The sequence below is a fragment of the Pygocentrus nattereri genome, chromosome 17 (assembly GCF_015220715.1).
Source record: "Pygocentrus nattereri isolate fPygNat1 chromosome 17, fPygNat1.pri, whole genome shotgun sequence".
NCBI lineage: Eukaryota > Metazoa > Chordata > Actinopteri > Characiformes > Serrasalmidae > Pygocentrus > Pygocentrus nattereri.
Window position 1 is genome coordinate 39007974 of NC_051227.1, and position 16848 is coordinate 39024821.

Consider the following 16848-nt stretch of genomic DNA (forward strand, 5'->3'; position numbering starts at 1 on the left):
GGTGTCATTTTGATGGGTCGTGTCCTTGATTTTGTTTGCCGGTTAATGATTAACCTCAGACTAATGACTGTCACATATTGTTCAAATGAATTTGCCACAATTGTCATCCGTAGCTCTAAGACAGATATGGCACTAACAAGGGCTACGACGGGTCCTTAGTGTTCTTGATGTCAGCAAGTCTGTGCTGCTAACAACTCTGACGGTATTCACCAGCGATTTGTTTTCACTGTTAAATACGTGTGCTTGGAAAACTGCCCGCTGGTGCCTGAAAGGACTCAGTTTTGAACGATAAACCATAAAGTTTCTTCACATCAAGCTCTCCTGTGCTCGTGATGTTTTCTTTTGCCTCTCAGCTCCGTAGTGTTTCCCAAAAGCGGAGGCAGATGCAGATATGAGGTCATCTGCCAAAAAAAGCAGGCTTCTCTCCTGAGGCTCGCCCTTCTGGCAGCGTACAAGCACAACCTGATCCGTATCGGCTGCCGTCTCCTGCCCACAGCTCGCTGTCTCTCGAACACGAGAGCACTTCGCCCTCTGTGGTTTTCAGCTGACTCACCTCTTCCCCAGAGAGACCAGCCTGCAGTGGCAAACTGCATCTCTGCCTGCCTTTTCTCTAAGAGCTTAGAGGGGTTTTAATTCTGGAGTCCAGAGCATAACATCACACTAGCTTCAACTGTGTGTAAATTATGGAGGCTCATGAATGAGTTTAGGAGGACAGCACTTTGATAATGTTGATTGTCGCATGATGGTGCAACAGTGACGGTGTAAAAAGTGATATTAATTCATAGTGACTCATTTTTTAAAGATCCACTTGAGTGTATTCATTTAAAAGGCAAAATAACAGTGATGACCCCAAGTTGTTGGTGAGATGCAAGAAGCATATCCGAACCTACTGATCGATACCGATTGCTACAAATGCTTGAGTGAATTTTAATGTCTCTGAATGTGCTCCCCTTCACAAGTATTGCACTTCTGGTGAGGATGAGTGAAAAGTTTTATCTTGATGAAGGATTTTTATTTTTGACAAAACCATGTGTGCCACGAACATTTGCACCTCTAAAAACTCATTGGAGCAAAAGGAAAACAGAAACATGTTTTTTTCATGTATGTTTTACTTCTTTTAAAGCTGATCAGAGTTTCTAGGAACTTTCAAGCAGTAATCCATGAGTTCCTGTTTCACTGGCACATACACTCACCAGCCACTTTATTAGGTTCAGTTGCTTGTTAACACAAATAGCTGATCAGCCAATCACACGGCGGCAACTCACTGCATTCAGGCGTGTAGAGGTGGTCAAGACGACTTGCTGAAGTGCAGGCCGAGCATCAGAACGGGGAAGAAAGGGGATTTAAGGGGCTTTGAACGTGGCGTGGTTGTTGGTTCCAGACGGGCTGGTCTGAGTATTTCAGAAACTGCTGGTCTGCTGGGATTTTCACACACAACCATCTCTAGGGTTTACAGAGAACGGTCCGAAAAAGAGGAAACATCCAGTGAGCGGTCAGTTGTGTGGACGAAAATGCCTTGTTGATGTGAGAGGTCAGAGGAGAATGGGCAGACTGGTTCCAGATGATAGAAAGACAACAGGAACTCAAATAACCAACCAGAATCTCTGAGGAACGTTTCCAACACCTTGTTGAAAGCCTGACATGAAGAATTAAGACAGTTCTGAAGGCAAAAGCCTTTCACTAGCAACTAATAAAGTGGCTCAGTGAGTGTATATACCATTAGAAGAACGTTGATTAATTTAGTATGTATGTTACAGTAGTAAGCGCGTTTGAATGCAGCTTTAGTCAACATGGGAAAGACCAAACACTCAGTTCAAATAAGGGGAAAGTGTGTTGACCATCATAACTCAGGAAATGGCCTGAATATGCCCATATCTACAGTTAGAGCAAAACTTGAGTTCCAGTCGACTGGAACTGTAAACAGTCGACCCCCATCCCCATCCCCCCCCCGCCCCCCCCCAAACAGAGTGATGAGGACGGTAAGAGGTTAAAAAAAACAGATTATTCAGAATGCATGCCAGGAAAAAGGCTTTCCTGTCCTCCGTCTACAAACGTAAGTGCTTGGAGTTTTCTAAATGCTACTGGGACCTTGACTGGAACTGTGTACTGTGTACTCTGGTCAGATGAAAGGAAAATTGAGCTTCTTGCCAAAACACTCAAAGAAGGTGTGGTGTAAAAAGAAGGATGACCACACTGAAGAGAACCTGATAGGCACTGTTGAGTATGGTTTTTCCTCCAAAAGCCCTGGGAACCTCATTAGGCTACATTGCATCATAACCTCCAAGAAATACTAGGATGTTTTAACTCAAAGTCTCTGCCAAGTCACTAAAAATGGGCAGTTATTGCGTTTTCCAGCTGGACAATGAACCAAAACATGTCCAGATGAATAGAAACGTGGTGTACTGAACAGAAAATCAAGCTTCTGCCATGGCCATCTCAGTTCCCTGATCTTAACCCCATAGGAAACCTGTGGGGTGAGCTGTGGAGGAGAGGGCACAAGAAGGGACTTAAGATGCTGGTATTGAGTGCAGGGGTGCTAATGGTGGCACACATTTTGTTAGAGATAATTATCTCTTGATGAGGGATATTTTCTTCTCAGAATTAATTTAATTAAAGGTTGGATTCTGATCATTTTTTGAGAAAAAAGGTGAATTTCTTCTAACTCTTTTTAGTCATCTGTACCAGGGGTTCCAATAATTGTGGAAGGGATGGGAGCAGGTAAAAAAAAAGTTCCCTTTTCTCCGAACAATAAGAAGACTTTGCAAACATTGCCAAGTTTGTACCAAGTGGCTGAGCTCTTCCGTACCACTCATTCTACTCCCAGTGTTTGTCTATGGAGATGGCCTGGCTATGTGCTTAATTTAATACACCTGTTACCAATGAGAGTGAGTGATTTACTTACTTACTTCCATGTACTTAGAAATGAACAGAAAACCTGATTTATTCTAAACACATCTCTAATGGAGGCCATTAGAAATATATTACTGAAAGTGAAATGTCATTATATAGCACAATTTCAAAACGACTAACCGGTACATATAAACATTACAAGTCTTTTGATGAGGCAAACATGACAATGTCCAAACTTGTTCTTATCTAACTTTTAGGCGATGTAAAAAAACAGTACAGTGTCTAACATTGACTTGGTAAAAAAACAAAAATATATATATATATATTCCAATCACTCCTGCTTTCCACAATGTTTTCCGGTATTCCATGCATGACCAGTGAAAACTTGGCCTACTAAAGTTCTTTACACTGGAAACTCAGATTACACCCAGATTCAGGTCTAAAAGTACGAACTGTACAGGTTTACAGCCTAGTGTACAAGTACCGTTAACATTAATGATGGAATTGTGCACCTGCCCATTGGCTTCTATTAAAAGTGTATCAAAGTTTTGCTTCATTTCTAAGTACACAGCTGTGATTTTCCTTATAAACTGTACCAAGGCAGACCAGATTATGCTGAAAGAAGCTGTTTTCCTTTAACCTCCGTAGATTTTTGTGCCCTATTTGCAGCTTCCCACGGAAAGACAAATGGGACTGGGCGATGGAAGTCTGAACTGCCGTGACCTCAGGGGTCAGTTGAGGCTTCTAACTTATTGGAGTCTCGTCTGCAAATGAAAGACTCACCGGTTTACTTGTTCTGGCTTTGAACCTGTGCCTTAACGCCCCTCCTCCAAAGCCACTGCCCCTCACCCAGCAGAGACAGCATTAGAAACTATAGAACACATTATTCGCTCACGCACCCACTTCTCAAAGACCTTAGACAACCCTCGCCCGCTGAGCCGGGTATGTGTGTTAAACGCTGGGCCCAGACACTGAATGACACCAACCCTTCACACACACACACACACATACACACACCCAGCCTCCTCCGCAACTCGAGGAAAGAGAAACCCAGTTGCTAGGAGACCTGGTCTCCAGTGCAGCTCAAACACAGAGCCATCTGCCGCTGTAAACAGGAGATGGTGGGGCAGCTCAGAGCCTGGCAGACTCCCTGCAAAAGCAGAGCAGGCGAGAGGAATACAGACACCATCTTTTTTTTTGTAAAGCCTTTCCATTATGAAATAACGCAATCTGCTGAAGTCCACATCTGTACATTCATTCTGTTGCCATCATCAGTGAGGGTGAATAAGCATTGAGGCCTACTGTAACTGAAACCAGTTTACATAATGGATTTCCAGCTGAGGAAACAATTAGCTGTTACAATGAGGCCCAATAACAATAACAAAACGACAGCAATCAAGAAAGACGATGTTTTAGGTTTTTATTCTCATTTAGATGAAGCTCCAGTAGTAGTCACCATCTCCTCATCCTTTTATAAAAGACACTAAAATCTAAACATTTTCCAAGAGTAAAAAAGTAGCAAATATTGTACACCCGGTTAGGGCTTCAGACAGAAAGCATGGTAGATGCTAAAATGATGTTCGTAGTCATAAATAACAAACCTTACACGTGACTATTTACAGTCTGAAATGCACAGATCAACAGAAACAGCGATGCCTTTCATTAATAGAAATGTATATGTTCATATATATTAATATCTGTCATTTACAATAAAGAAATAACACATTTCACAGAGATAAAAGCTACTGAGCTTGGCTTGCAGCTATTCCTAACACCTTAGATCACTACTCTCTGGCTATCCTCTGTTTGGTTAGCTATTTGTAAATTGATAGGTTCTTTGGTTGGATTGGTGGACGCCAAAAAGGCGTCTTTACAGGTGACCTCTGGCCTTGGGATTAGGGCTCATAAATTAGCTTTCGTTTGTTTCAAAGAATGCTTCTGGATTATTCCAGCGTTCTGGAATGATGTTTTCTTAGGAGGCAGTAGACCCTTTCTTAAGTAATCCCGCAGTGAGACTTTGCTCTGAAAACCTCGTCCTCGTGCCTGGACGTTTTATCTAAAAGCATCATCACCAGGACAAACTCACTCTCCCCGAAACGTTAAAGAAATACGCCAATGTTTTTTTTTTTTTTACTTACGTCTGCTGCTTCTGTGGCATACGGCTGATTAACCCAGACAGCAATTTCCCTGGATGTAGACAAGAGCAGAAAACGCACTGATTCGCAATGCACTGAAACACCTGCCCTCTGGCTGCACTACAAGTCGTAGGGTTTTCTGTTGTTCTATTAAGTTAACATGTTTCTAACCAACCATACGCTACAAATGCAGCAGACGGAGACGAGGTTAAAAACCACTGGAGTATTCGTTTAAAGTAAGGGAAAGACGGTGAAAGCGGGAGCAGCACAGACGGCCAACACTGAACACGGACTATAGGGAAGGCCCAGGTGCAATACCATGTAACTGGCTACACAGACAGGTTAACATTCAGTTTAGTATGCAGGGACAAAAGGAGTGCTACTGAGAACGGAGGAGAGATGTTAGCGTCATGTCAATGGCAAGGCAGGGCGATCTAGTTTAAAAGCTTTCTCTGCCATCTTGGACTGGTTTAGCCCCTCATATGGGCCTCCTTCATTGGTCGGTTCATCAGAGGCCCATTCAGAGACCCATCCTCACTGGCCTAGCTGGCAGTAGCCACACTCGGCTGGATTTTGCGGTAATCATCTTAGCCTTCTATTCACCCAGTGTGGAGAAAGACCCTTCAACTCCGTGACCCTGCGGCCATGGTCCTGCCAAGCGCAGTGTGCCACACGGACATGCACACGCACAAGGGGCTGTCTGAAGCACTCAGGCTAGGATGGGAGAGACATGCAAGTGTCTAGAAAGGTGTTTATCGATGCGTGTGCAGATTTCACTGTACATGTCTGTACATCTGTTATTGGAATGCGTTTGCATCCATGTCTTCAGCCAGACACACACACGCACGCACACACACACACACGCACTGTTCTGGGGCTGCCTCTCCTCTACGTCTGGCCCAGCGGAGTGCTCCCATCCCCACCCGCCCCGACCCCAGGGACCAGGAGTGTGTGTGTGCGTGTGTGTGGGCAGGATGTTGGGTAGAACATTGGAGGAAAGGCAACATCAAACCAGCGTCACTCATTCACCCACACAAGCACTGCCTGAACCGGCTTCATCCGTACTCCGCCCTCGCTTCCCACGAGGCCGCTCCCTCTCAGCTAAGCTCAGCTCAATCCCAGCCGTTGTCCTTTATCATGTGGGCCAGTTCGATGATAAACTTCCCCTCCTTATACTTCTGGCTGCTCTCAAAGGCGTGCTCCTGAGGGAAAGAGGACAGCGAGAGAGCACTGTAAAGGATGATTTATACTTCTGGGAAGATGCACGTGAAAGTAGCTCAAGGGGTTCACAGATGAGTGCAGCTTGCAGAGGAAACAACAAGCACAACTTCAAAATCTCAACTGCAGAGCTGCGCGTTAAGCAAGTGATCCGACTGGCCGCCTGGTATCAAATGGAACAGTCTGAGGATCAGCTGCAGATGAGATGCGAGGTTACAAACATTTGTCTGATCAAAACAGTGAACTGAATATTAAGACTTGGGAAAAGATCCTGGAAAACGTTCCTCTTTACTTTCTGTACACTCTTGTTCTGGACACTGCCCCCTACCGTACATGTCCATGTTACAAGTATGTTGGAAGAAACCTATGTAAACATCTGTGCACGACACCCGCACATCTGCAGACAGGCATAAGCAGAAGTATAAATCAGCCTTAAAGTCAACATGAATTGGAAATTTTTTTCCTAAGGATAATTCAGGCAAGAAGTAAGGATTTTATCCATTAGGATTTGATTGGATCATGACAACTGAGTGCCAGCACTAGTCTACAGTTAACTGGGGTGATGCAGGAGGAGGAGGAGGGGGGGGGGGGGGGGGGGGGGGCATGCTATAATTTAATTGGTGGTGCATGGTGACAAACATTGGAAAGCATTTAGAGGTGGAAAGATTATGGAAAAAACAAGAATTTTGTCTTTTAAGTGAAATACGATGAACTGACTAGTGGCAAAAGCCAAGAACTATCAAGGTAACTAGATGGAGTTTGATTTCAGGTTGACTTTAAGGAATGAAGAACAAGAGAGTGATCATCCAAATGATCGAGTTATCAGTATCCATCAACTTCATGCAAGAGCCTTTCATGCAAATACCTTGATTAAAAAAAAAATTGAACATTTTCATCAAGGATTTCATGTATATCTACATTTTTATACATATCCTAAAACTGGGTTTCATTTTTACTGATGTTTCTCGTGTAGATATTTAAAGCAAATAGGGAGAAATAAAGTTTAAGGGAACACTTAAACAACACAATATAACTCCAAGTAAATCAAACTTCTGTGAAATCAAACTGTCCACTTAGGAAGCAACACTGACAATCAGTTTCACTGCTGTTGTGCAAATGGAACAGACAACAGGTGGAAATCATTGGCAATTAGCAAGACACGCTCAATAAAGGAGTGGTTCTGCAGGTGGGACCACAGACCACTTCTCAGCACCTTTCTGCTTTCTGGCTGATGTTTTGGTCACTTTTGAATGTTGGTGGTCTTTCACACTCGTGGTAGCAGGAGACAGACTCTACAACCCACACAAGTGGCTCAGGTAGTGCAGCTCATCCAGGATGGCACATCAATGCGAGCTGTGGCAAGAAGGTTTGCTGTGTCTGTCAGCGTAGTGTCCAGAGGCTGGAGGCGCTACCAGGAGACAGGCCAGTACACCAGGAGACGTGGAGGAGGCCGTAGGAGGGCAACAACCCAGCAGCAGGACCGCTACCTCCGCCTTAGTGCAAGGAGGAACAGGAGGAGCTGCCAGAGCCCTGCAGAATGACCTCCAGCAGGCCACAAATGTGCATGTGTCTGCACAAACGGTTAGAAACCGACTCCATGAGGATGGTATGAGGGCCCGACGTCCACAGATGGGGGTTGTGCTCACAGCCCAACACCGTGCAGGACGCTTGGCATTTGCCAGAGAACACCAGGATTGGCAAATTCACCACTGGCGCCCTGTGATCTTCACAGATGAAAGCAGGTTCACACTGAGCACATGTGACAGACGTGACAGAGTCTGGAGACGCTGTGGAGAGCGATCTGCTGCCTGCAACATCCTTCAGCATGACCGGTTTGGCAGTGGGTCAGTAATGATGTGGGGTGGCATTTCTTTGGAGGGCCGCACAGCCCTCCATGTGCTCGCCAGAGGTAGCCTGACTGCCATTAGGTACCGAGATGAGATCCTCAGACCCCTTGTGAGACCATATGCTGGTGCGGTTGGCCCTGGGTTCCTCCTAATGCAGGACAATGCTAGACCTCATGTGGCTGGAGTGTGTCAGCAGTTCCTGCAAGATGAAGGCATTGAAGCTATGGACTGTCCCGCCCGTTCCCCAGCCCTGAACCCGATTGAGCACATCTGGAACATCATGTCTCGCTCCATCCACCAACGCCACGTTGCACCACAGACTGTCCAGGAGTTGGCGGATGCTTTAGTCCAGGTCTGGGAGGAGATCCCTCAGGAGACCATCCGCCACCTCATCAGGAGCTGCCCAGGCGTTGTAGGGAGGTCATACAGGCACGTGGAGGCCACACACAACACTGAGCCTCATTTTGACTTGTTTTAAGGACATCACATCAAAGTTGGATCAGCCTGTCGTGTGTTTTTCCACTTTAATTTTGTGTGTGACTCCAAATCCAGGACTCCACTGGTTAATACATTTGATTTCCATTGATGATTTTTGTGATTTTGTTGTCAGCACATTCAACTTTGTACAGAACAAAGAATTCAATGAGAATATTTCATTCACTCAGATCTAGGATGTGTTATTTGAGTGTTCCCTTTATTTTTTTGAGCAGTGTATATAATGTTAATTTCTAAAATTAAACAAGAAATGTTCTATTATTAATAATAAACTATTATTTTCCCTGTTTCCTATTAAAACATTTTCAGCTTAGTTTTTGGGCAACAGTTTAAGGGTCAAAGAATTTGTTTATTGAAGTTGAATGGAAAACATTTTACTGCTATTTATAAAATACTATTTGAAATTTCTATTTTCTGCACCGTTCTATATCAATAACATTCCTCAGATGAAGGATTTGAAACACAGGTTGGAAATGATTTTATTGTTTATATCTCCCCAGCACGTATTTTCATCTTCCCCTCCTGTCGAAAAGTCGCCCTCCAAAATGTCAAGCTTTGGAAAACATCAGATGCTGGTTCTGTCACACTATGCCTCACTACGGTCCACAAACAAGTTGTTTGTCCGGCTCTTTCTGAAACAGCAGGCAGTGGATGGCTGTCCTTGAATTTCACGGCATAGCAGTTCAGTAGGTCAGTTTGCCATTTTGACACTGTGGCATCTGAATGCCCCCACAGTGCATATTAATATCTGCCCCGCTTATAAATAACCGGACCAACGTAGGGCGTGTACACCAGCTGTATTGCTTGCACTTCTCCGCTACTTGTGTATGGGCGTCTTTATTTGCGCACACCCACAAGACAACTAATAACTCGGATGTCAGACTTGAGCGGAAATCCAGAACCGCCAATACGTGGAAATGACAACTGGAATGCGGCGCAGCTGCTGGTCGAAATGGACACCATGCAGAGAATGTAAGCCGGACTTTAAGCGCGTGGATGGCTTTGCATAGCTACGTGTCATAGCAGGGGATTATCTGTTTTGGTGTCCTTGACCAGCTAAAACATGACCCTGAACGTTGTGAATTTGAAAAGGTGCCCTGAACATAGCAGTGGGCAAATAAGGAAAAGGGTCAGATGTTTTTGTACACAAATACGTTTGTGGCTTGTAGAGTGTTTTAGTGGTCTAAACATGACTGCCTATCTGTCCCTGTTCACTCACATATTTCCATCCCAGTGTGGTTTTGCAGTTCTCACAGTAGATGTCTGCTACTGCATGCAGGCCGGTGAGCAGCACTCGCTCTTCTGCTGGACCACAACCCACATTCACCCTACAGAGAGAAATAGAGAGAGAAAGACAGAGAGAGTTTATATAAGGACATGAGTGGGGCCTAAACTCTTCACCATATACTCTATACTTACACAGAGTTGAAGAGATAGGCTCTGCCTTGACTTCCTTGAAAAGACTAGAGAAAAGCAAAAAAAAAAAAAAATCTTATGAGCTTCAAACAACAGATTTTTCTGTCTAAACCATCTTTTGACTCTCTGCAGCGTTAAATGGTGATCCCAAGCTGTGCAGCGTCTGCTGACCTGACTGCAAACTGCCACCCAAGCTGCCTTGCATCAGTCATGTTTGTTCCTGTATGCTGCTTCCATTTAACACTGAAAAAAGATCCAGCTCCATGTATCTGGCATGGGAAATTCATGACTAAGGCAATGTTTGCTCGGCCACATTTTACCCAAACCAGTCAAAGAAGAAACCACAACAATGACAGGACCTCTTGAGATTGATGATGCTATACTGTTGGTTACTGAAGAACTGAAGATTGGATTAAATTTGGTTACTAAAGTAAATTAGATTTTAAAAGCAGCCCGTTTTGAAGGCCCTTCTTAGAGGTGATGCTTTTTCCCAGACAGTTCACCAAACCGAGCAGTGGTGACTCCCACTCCTATGTCGACATCCCGCTGATCACCTTGGAGATGAGCTCGTCATGGTTTGCCAGATGTGCACGGCAGTGGATGCAGCTGTAGGTGCGGTGGCAGCTTGGCAGGTAGGCTTGGAAGGTTTTGGAGCGCGTCATGGTGACCATGGGCGGGGTGGCCGGGCGGTGCAGAAAGGGGCTGCCGGCCCAGGACGGCTCGCAGGGGAAGCACCGCAACACACAGGTGAGGGCCGTGGTGGGGCGCGGAGTGGGGGACACACACCTGTGGAGAACAGCGCATCTGTATGTTAACTGTACAGACAGGAAGGCTGTTGGCAAGAGGTCTAGTTACCACGGTTTTCCCTACATCAAATGTAGGAAATCATCCAAGACGCTTGGTGTCCGAAGCTTGCTGCTTTAGTTCTGCACTGGGGGACGAGGCTAAAGTAGCCAACAAGGAATAGATTCTTATACCACGGCAAGTGGCGAGGTAGTCGCTATACTGTTTCCCTGCTGCCAAGGTTAACACAGTGATAACATGGTAATGCAATAAATTATTAATAGGACATTTTTACCCACTTTCCTAGTTTTACTCTATGAACCATCCACAGTAATCCAGCTTTTAAATGGCTTTTGCAGCATCGTCAGCAGACTGTGCTGGACAGTGCTTGTGGGATACCTATGGAAAAATCTATAAACAGCAGACTAACAAAAGCAACAGCAAAGTGGAAGGCTACAGTTCCCCTCGAGAGCCCCCACTGTAGCAGGAATCCACAAGCTGTAAGAAGAGTGAGAGGCTACACTCTAGACGATATGATATACATACTCCTTGGAGCATGCAGCCACTGTTGCTCTCACTGGATGTATGTAATGAAAATTTACCCTATGGAAATCACATGATTTTCATGTGGACACACCACTGAATTATTTAAAGTAATAACTTCTATGCTTTAAAGCTTTTTTTAATAGATATAACTATGTGCTGCTTTTTAAATAGAAAAAAAAATCTTCCTTTAGGATCAGATTTGAGTAAACGAGACAACTGCAATTAAGCCCAAATGACATCATAAATTACTGTAATTATAAATATTATAACTATGTTAAATGACGGCCCTACCATTTTGCACAGCACGGTCAAAGACCACACAAGTAAGCCTTATAGAGATGACCTAAAACTTCATGTGAGGCATGTGTGTGATGTTTATTAGCATCGTCTGCATGCCTAAATCTTCTATTACCTGTTAGCTCACTTAGCCTGGTGTCTCCAGTGCAAAACTACACAAGCAAATTTGACTCCAGATGTCTTGCACCATCAGCTACATTTGGGCTAAGGGCAAAACTGCAAATTCCTCACTGAACTAAACACCACGTGTTGACAGTAATAAGAAGTATGTATGTTTTTTGAAAAGAGTAGATCTGCAGTAGACAGACGGAGCTGTGCTAAGCGACTGTGGAAGGCTGCTGTGTGGATGCTGCAGTGATCTCTGCAGTAGGAGGGGTGTGCTGAGGCCAGGAATCAACGCGGCTGTGGGCTCCGAGTGGAATAGCGGCTCTTGTGTTCTTTGTATTGTTTCACAGCCAAAGGCGTGGGGCCAGGGCATAAAGAGACCACTGAGAGAGCTCTCTCTCTCTCACACACACACACACACACACACAGAGCGGACTCCCACATACAGTCACACAAACTGACACCACAAACAAACATACTCACATACAGACAACCCGCTGTCACCCCGGTACGCCCCATATCCACGCCCTGGGCTGAGCAACACCAGGGTATTTCAGGACTCAGCCCGTTCTACAGTTTGCCCAGGACGCAATGCTTTAAAACAGCCTTGGGTGTATCGTTACAGTTTACTGTCAAGACGAAGATGAACTGTATGCCAGTGAAATTTTAACTGCCTAATGGATGAGGTCCCGGGCAATACGGGAACACATGCGCACACAATAAACGATCTCCAAATGTTTTTCGCTACAACACCCCCCCCCAGCATCACACTGTAATTATATGGAAGATGAAGACCATCTTTATAGGGAAAAATCAATTTTAGAACGGGGATAAATTTATAACGCATTCATAATGTTGCCGGGGCCATGTAAACCAAAGCATCGTCCCAAGCGGCCCTCCGCCGACGCAAAGATCTGCTGGTGCAGAACCATGAAATGAGATTAGAAGGAAAATGTGGTGCGGGTAATGAGGATGGGCAGACTTACTAACTCCTCTCCAATCAATTTAATCAAATTCCATTTCACCAGCAGAGCTACAATGACAGGAAAATGGGCCGCTGTCTACCATCGAAATGTGAATGACCTGGGTTTAAAAAATAAAAATAGTCTTTTCACCTTTTGGTACTTCTGGAGATGATCTTTTGGATTTAGAATAACGGTTTCAGTAACTAACCGTGGCTGAGTTGCTGGTTCTGTTTTCTGTGTGCTTAGTTTGCATTTCCATAACAACGGTCATTAACGATTGAAGAGAGAGACAGAGAAAGCGATAAACAGGCCCACAGCACTATCCATTTCTCAGCTCCTGCCAGCAGCAAATGTAGTTTAACTACCGCATGTTATGAACACAACAGCGTGTAACAGAGTCCAGGACACCAGGATTCACAGAAGCAAATTCTCAACCAGTGTTTGGCTTTCATTATTCCAGTCATGAGTGACATCTGGTTATGGAACAACTTCCCTGAAAAAGCACGATGAGGAAAGCAGTAAATCCTGCCACGTTACGTTTCGGAGGGAATTTCACTCACATGAACACAATGACTTAGCAGCTGAATCCCGTTCCACCTCACCAGGATTCTAGAGCTGCGGCTTTGTTTCTACAGATAAAAATGTCACCTGTAAAGCCTCTAGGCTGAGCATTCACTAGGCCAGTACTTCTGGTCTTGTGGTACCAATTGAACCTAGACAAATGCAAGAACCTGAGCTACAGCTGGACTAATTGCTGTTTTGGTTTTATACAAGCTGAGCTTATTAACAACTTCAATGTCGTCATGACATGACAGCTGATCCTTACTGAAAGCATGGAGCCTGTATGACAATTAGTACAAGCACGTTCGTCGTTTGAAGCTGCTTCGTGTGTAAACAAGCACGAGAACTAAACAACGCACTGAGACAACTGGCCTGAGCTTTGACACAAGGTCTCGTCTCTCTGGCTTCATTTGGGCTGATCAAAAACAACGACGCATAACAGGGGAGCCTACCTCTCTTCCCTCTGGAGACAACACGGCACTCGACAGCACAGCATCTCCACCACACTGCCTGAACACCAACACCCCATCCCTCCCCTCTGTCTAAAACACAAAGCAACACAGCATAACGAGTGAGACTGAGCGATGAAGCCAAAACCGTAATTACAATACACTTTGCGTATCATTCAATAGTGATAATTGTTCCTAACAGCTGGTGGTGCTGCCTGAGTTGGTAGCTGCACACCACTGTCAAGCTACAGAAACAATGTTGTGTGGCATTAAATATTATTAGAGAAAAAAACAGCCCAGTTTTACACTGAAGAGCCATATGAATGCCTCTTAATTAAAGCACTAAACAAATGAGCTAATTCTTTCTGTCATTCTGCCCCAATTCATTCCTCCTCCTCTTGCCACCCCCTCCACTGTCCCACTCTTTATACCTCTCTTACACATATGTAATAAGTGCTCACTTGCTGAATGAAGAAAATATGATAAGTAAATATAGAACCAGCCAACTAACATCTGGATAGGTTTGTGTACTAGGCAGCGGTTTCAAGAGCTTTAAGGTTTACGACAATCATCTGATACAACGATACAATCTGTAATGGGGAGCGAGGAGGCGGAGGCACGTGCTGAGATGAGCGAGATTTATTAAGGGCAAATCCAGGGTCGTAGTCGTAACAGTCCAGGCTCAAATAGCCACTACGGAGAGATCGGGGGGGCAGATATGACAGACACCAGATAACGAACAACAAAGACCAGCCAAGACAAGGGGCAAACACAGGGCTTATAAAACAGGGATAACAAGGGACAGGTGAAAACAATCAGGGGCGGAGTCAACAAACAAGGGGGCCGAACCAAAACAAACGCGCATGGAGTGGGAGGAGCCAATCGTGACACAATCAGTGATGTGGCTGTTCAATTTAGCCCACAGTGTTAATAAAGTATCTCTTTCCCATTGAATTATAGTTAAATGGAAACTCATCTCTGGAAGAAGGACCGAGTTAAACTGTCACAGTTTAAAACGGCCAGTTTTGCAGACTCCGTCAAATTGAAGGATCACAAACTTCCCTCAGCTCCTTTAAGAATCAGATTCCCCTCAAGGCGAGTGTAAAGGAGATACCTGGGAATGGCTTTCTTTTCCAAAATCAGAGCTAGTGATGGGAGTTGATTCCAAAAGAGTCGACTCCAACACTTTTCAGAATAGAGGTCGATTCTTGGCCCAATGACTCTGAGCTTGTGAAACACAGGAAAGAGGATGAGTCTGAGTAGCACGAGTCGCTTGATTAACCAGCTTTATAGTCAACGCTGCTCACCAGCCGCTGGAAAGCACAGACTCATTTTTGATATGTCTGCCTCTACAATGCACCCTAACTCTTTTCTTGGTGATTAGGGGATCAAAAAACAAAACATTTTCACCGAAAGTTGTGGAAAACAAGAGAATGGAATGAAAGCTTTACTGATGAACTGTTCTGGTTAACTGGATACTAATGGTTCACTTGTGAATTGTGACTACAGAACTGATTTTCTCAATGCATCGCTCCGATTTTCCCGCTGCCTGCTCAAGCTTGAGCTCCGCTCAGCAGCCTTATTACGTGAAACACACTATCTGACTGAGAGATGTGTTCAAGTATTAGTGAGCCATAATTATTCGACAAGATGCCTAATATTACTCTGTATGATTACGCATTTTCACATCACTCTGAAGCTACTGGAAAAACATCGAGTAAATTTATTACATTAAAGATTTTTACATCAATATACAATATCGATATTACATCAAGATTTTTCACGCTGTTTTATTGTCATGTGCGCAGCAGAGCAGGCAGTTACACTGCACAATGAAATTACTCTGCTGTTCCTCCATTCACCAAATATAAGCTTAATATAATCTTAGAAGAGAATAGAAAAACAGAAGAATAACACTAAAAACAATAGTAAAAAAGTACAGTTTCATGTGCAAAGTTAAAAGAAAAAATGAAAGTTTCATGTGCATATATGCAAATATGTAGAGCAGCTGCTCATAAAGTGCATGTTTATTTTATTTATTTTATTTTATTTCATTATTATCCTTATTTTCCTGTAAATAGTCGAGATTTAGCTTTAATTTTTATTATTTATAATGTTTATAATGTTTATACTGCTTCCCGTTTCTACTACTGAGTGTCTTACTCCTGTTACTCTGCTGCTGCTGTAATGCTGTGAATTTCCCCGCTGTGGGACTAATAAAGGATCATCTTATCTTATCTTATCTTATCTTATCTTATCTTATCTTATCTTATCTCATCTTATCTTATGTTGCAAGTAACAGACGTAAACAGACTCTGACACCAGCAGTACAGTGTATGCAAGTTGCAGTTATTGAGCGCAAAGTCGGCCAAAACCTAAACCAGTTCAGAAGGGGGTGAGGGTGGGGAGGGCTGGAAGTGAATAGAAACTGTTGGTCAGTGTTGTAGTCCTGGACTTCACACTCCTGTAGCATCTGCCTGAAGGTAGGAGTGTGAAGAGTGTGTGCTGGGGGTGTGCACTGTCCCTGACGATGTTGTGGGCCCTCCTGATGACCCTGGTTGAAACGACAGAGTCGTGCATCACTAATGCAGGACTGTTTTGTGCTGTTCTGATGGAAGAATTAAACGTTCAAAGTTCAAGCCTTTACTGCCAACACCAGACTGAGGGCCAGTGCAGCACCTTCGTTTGGCAGTTATCAGTTATTACTGTCACCAAGGTCTAGTTTAGCGCAGTCCTGAGTCATTTCTGCATGAGACCAAACAGAAGACGTAAGCAGCAGCGTTGTCCTTAAATCCCCCAGCCTCCCCCTTTCTCTCTCTATGCACGTCTCCTGCAGCGGTCGATGCATGGAGGGTGACGGACCCATTCCGAGGCCTGTGCGCCACAACAACCTTCCTTACGTAACCAGAGCGGCGCTGCTGATAGGAAAAACAGCAGCAAAGAGAGAGAGAGAGAGAGAGAGAGAGAGAGAGAGAGAGAGAGAGACAGAGAGAGAGAGAGAGAGGCAAGCGGAGAGCGAGGCTGTCCTCGCGTTTTACCCTTTACAGCCGGGAAAGTGAAGCAGCCCCTGCAGCCTGGCGGTTTGAAGAAGCCCACTGCATCCTTTATGTTTCGTGACAGATGAAGGAGGTGCTGCATGCACTCAACATCACTGCTTTGAGGCAAAATCAATGCTGCTGAT

At 44.4% G+C, this 16848-nt stretch overlaps 1 protein-coding gene across 1 annotated transcript in view; it reads right to left on the reverse strand.

Moving 5' to 3' along the window:
- Positions 1-4253: 4253 nt before the first annotated feature.
- The window catches only part of ypel2b (yippee-like 2b), a 14799-nt gene continuing 2204 nt past the window's right edge, over positions 4254-16848 (reverse strand). The window contains exons 2-5 of the mRNA XM_017724522.2: positions 10516-10747; positions 9965-10008; positions 9765-9873; positions 4254-6187 (exon numbers count right to left, since the gene is read on the reverse strand). Of these exons, the coding sequence (XP_017580011.1) occupies positions 6098-6187; positions 9765-9873; positions 9965-10008; positions 10516-10632 (360 nt within the window). The 5' untranslated portion in view covers positions 10633-10747 and the 3' untranslated portion in view covers positions 4254-6097. The remainder of the gene's footprint in view (positions 6188-9764; positions 9874-9964; positions 10009-10515; positions 10748-16848) is intronic.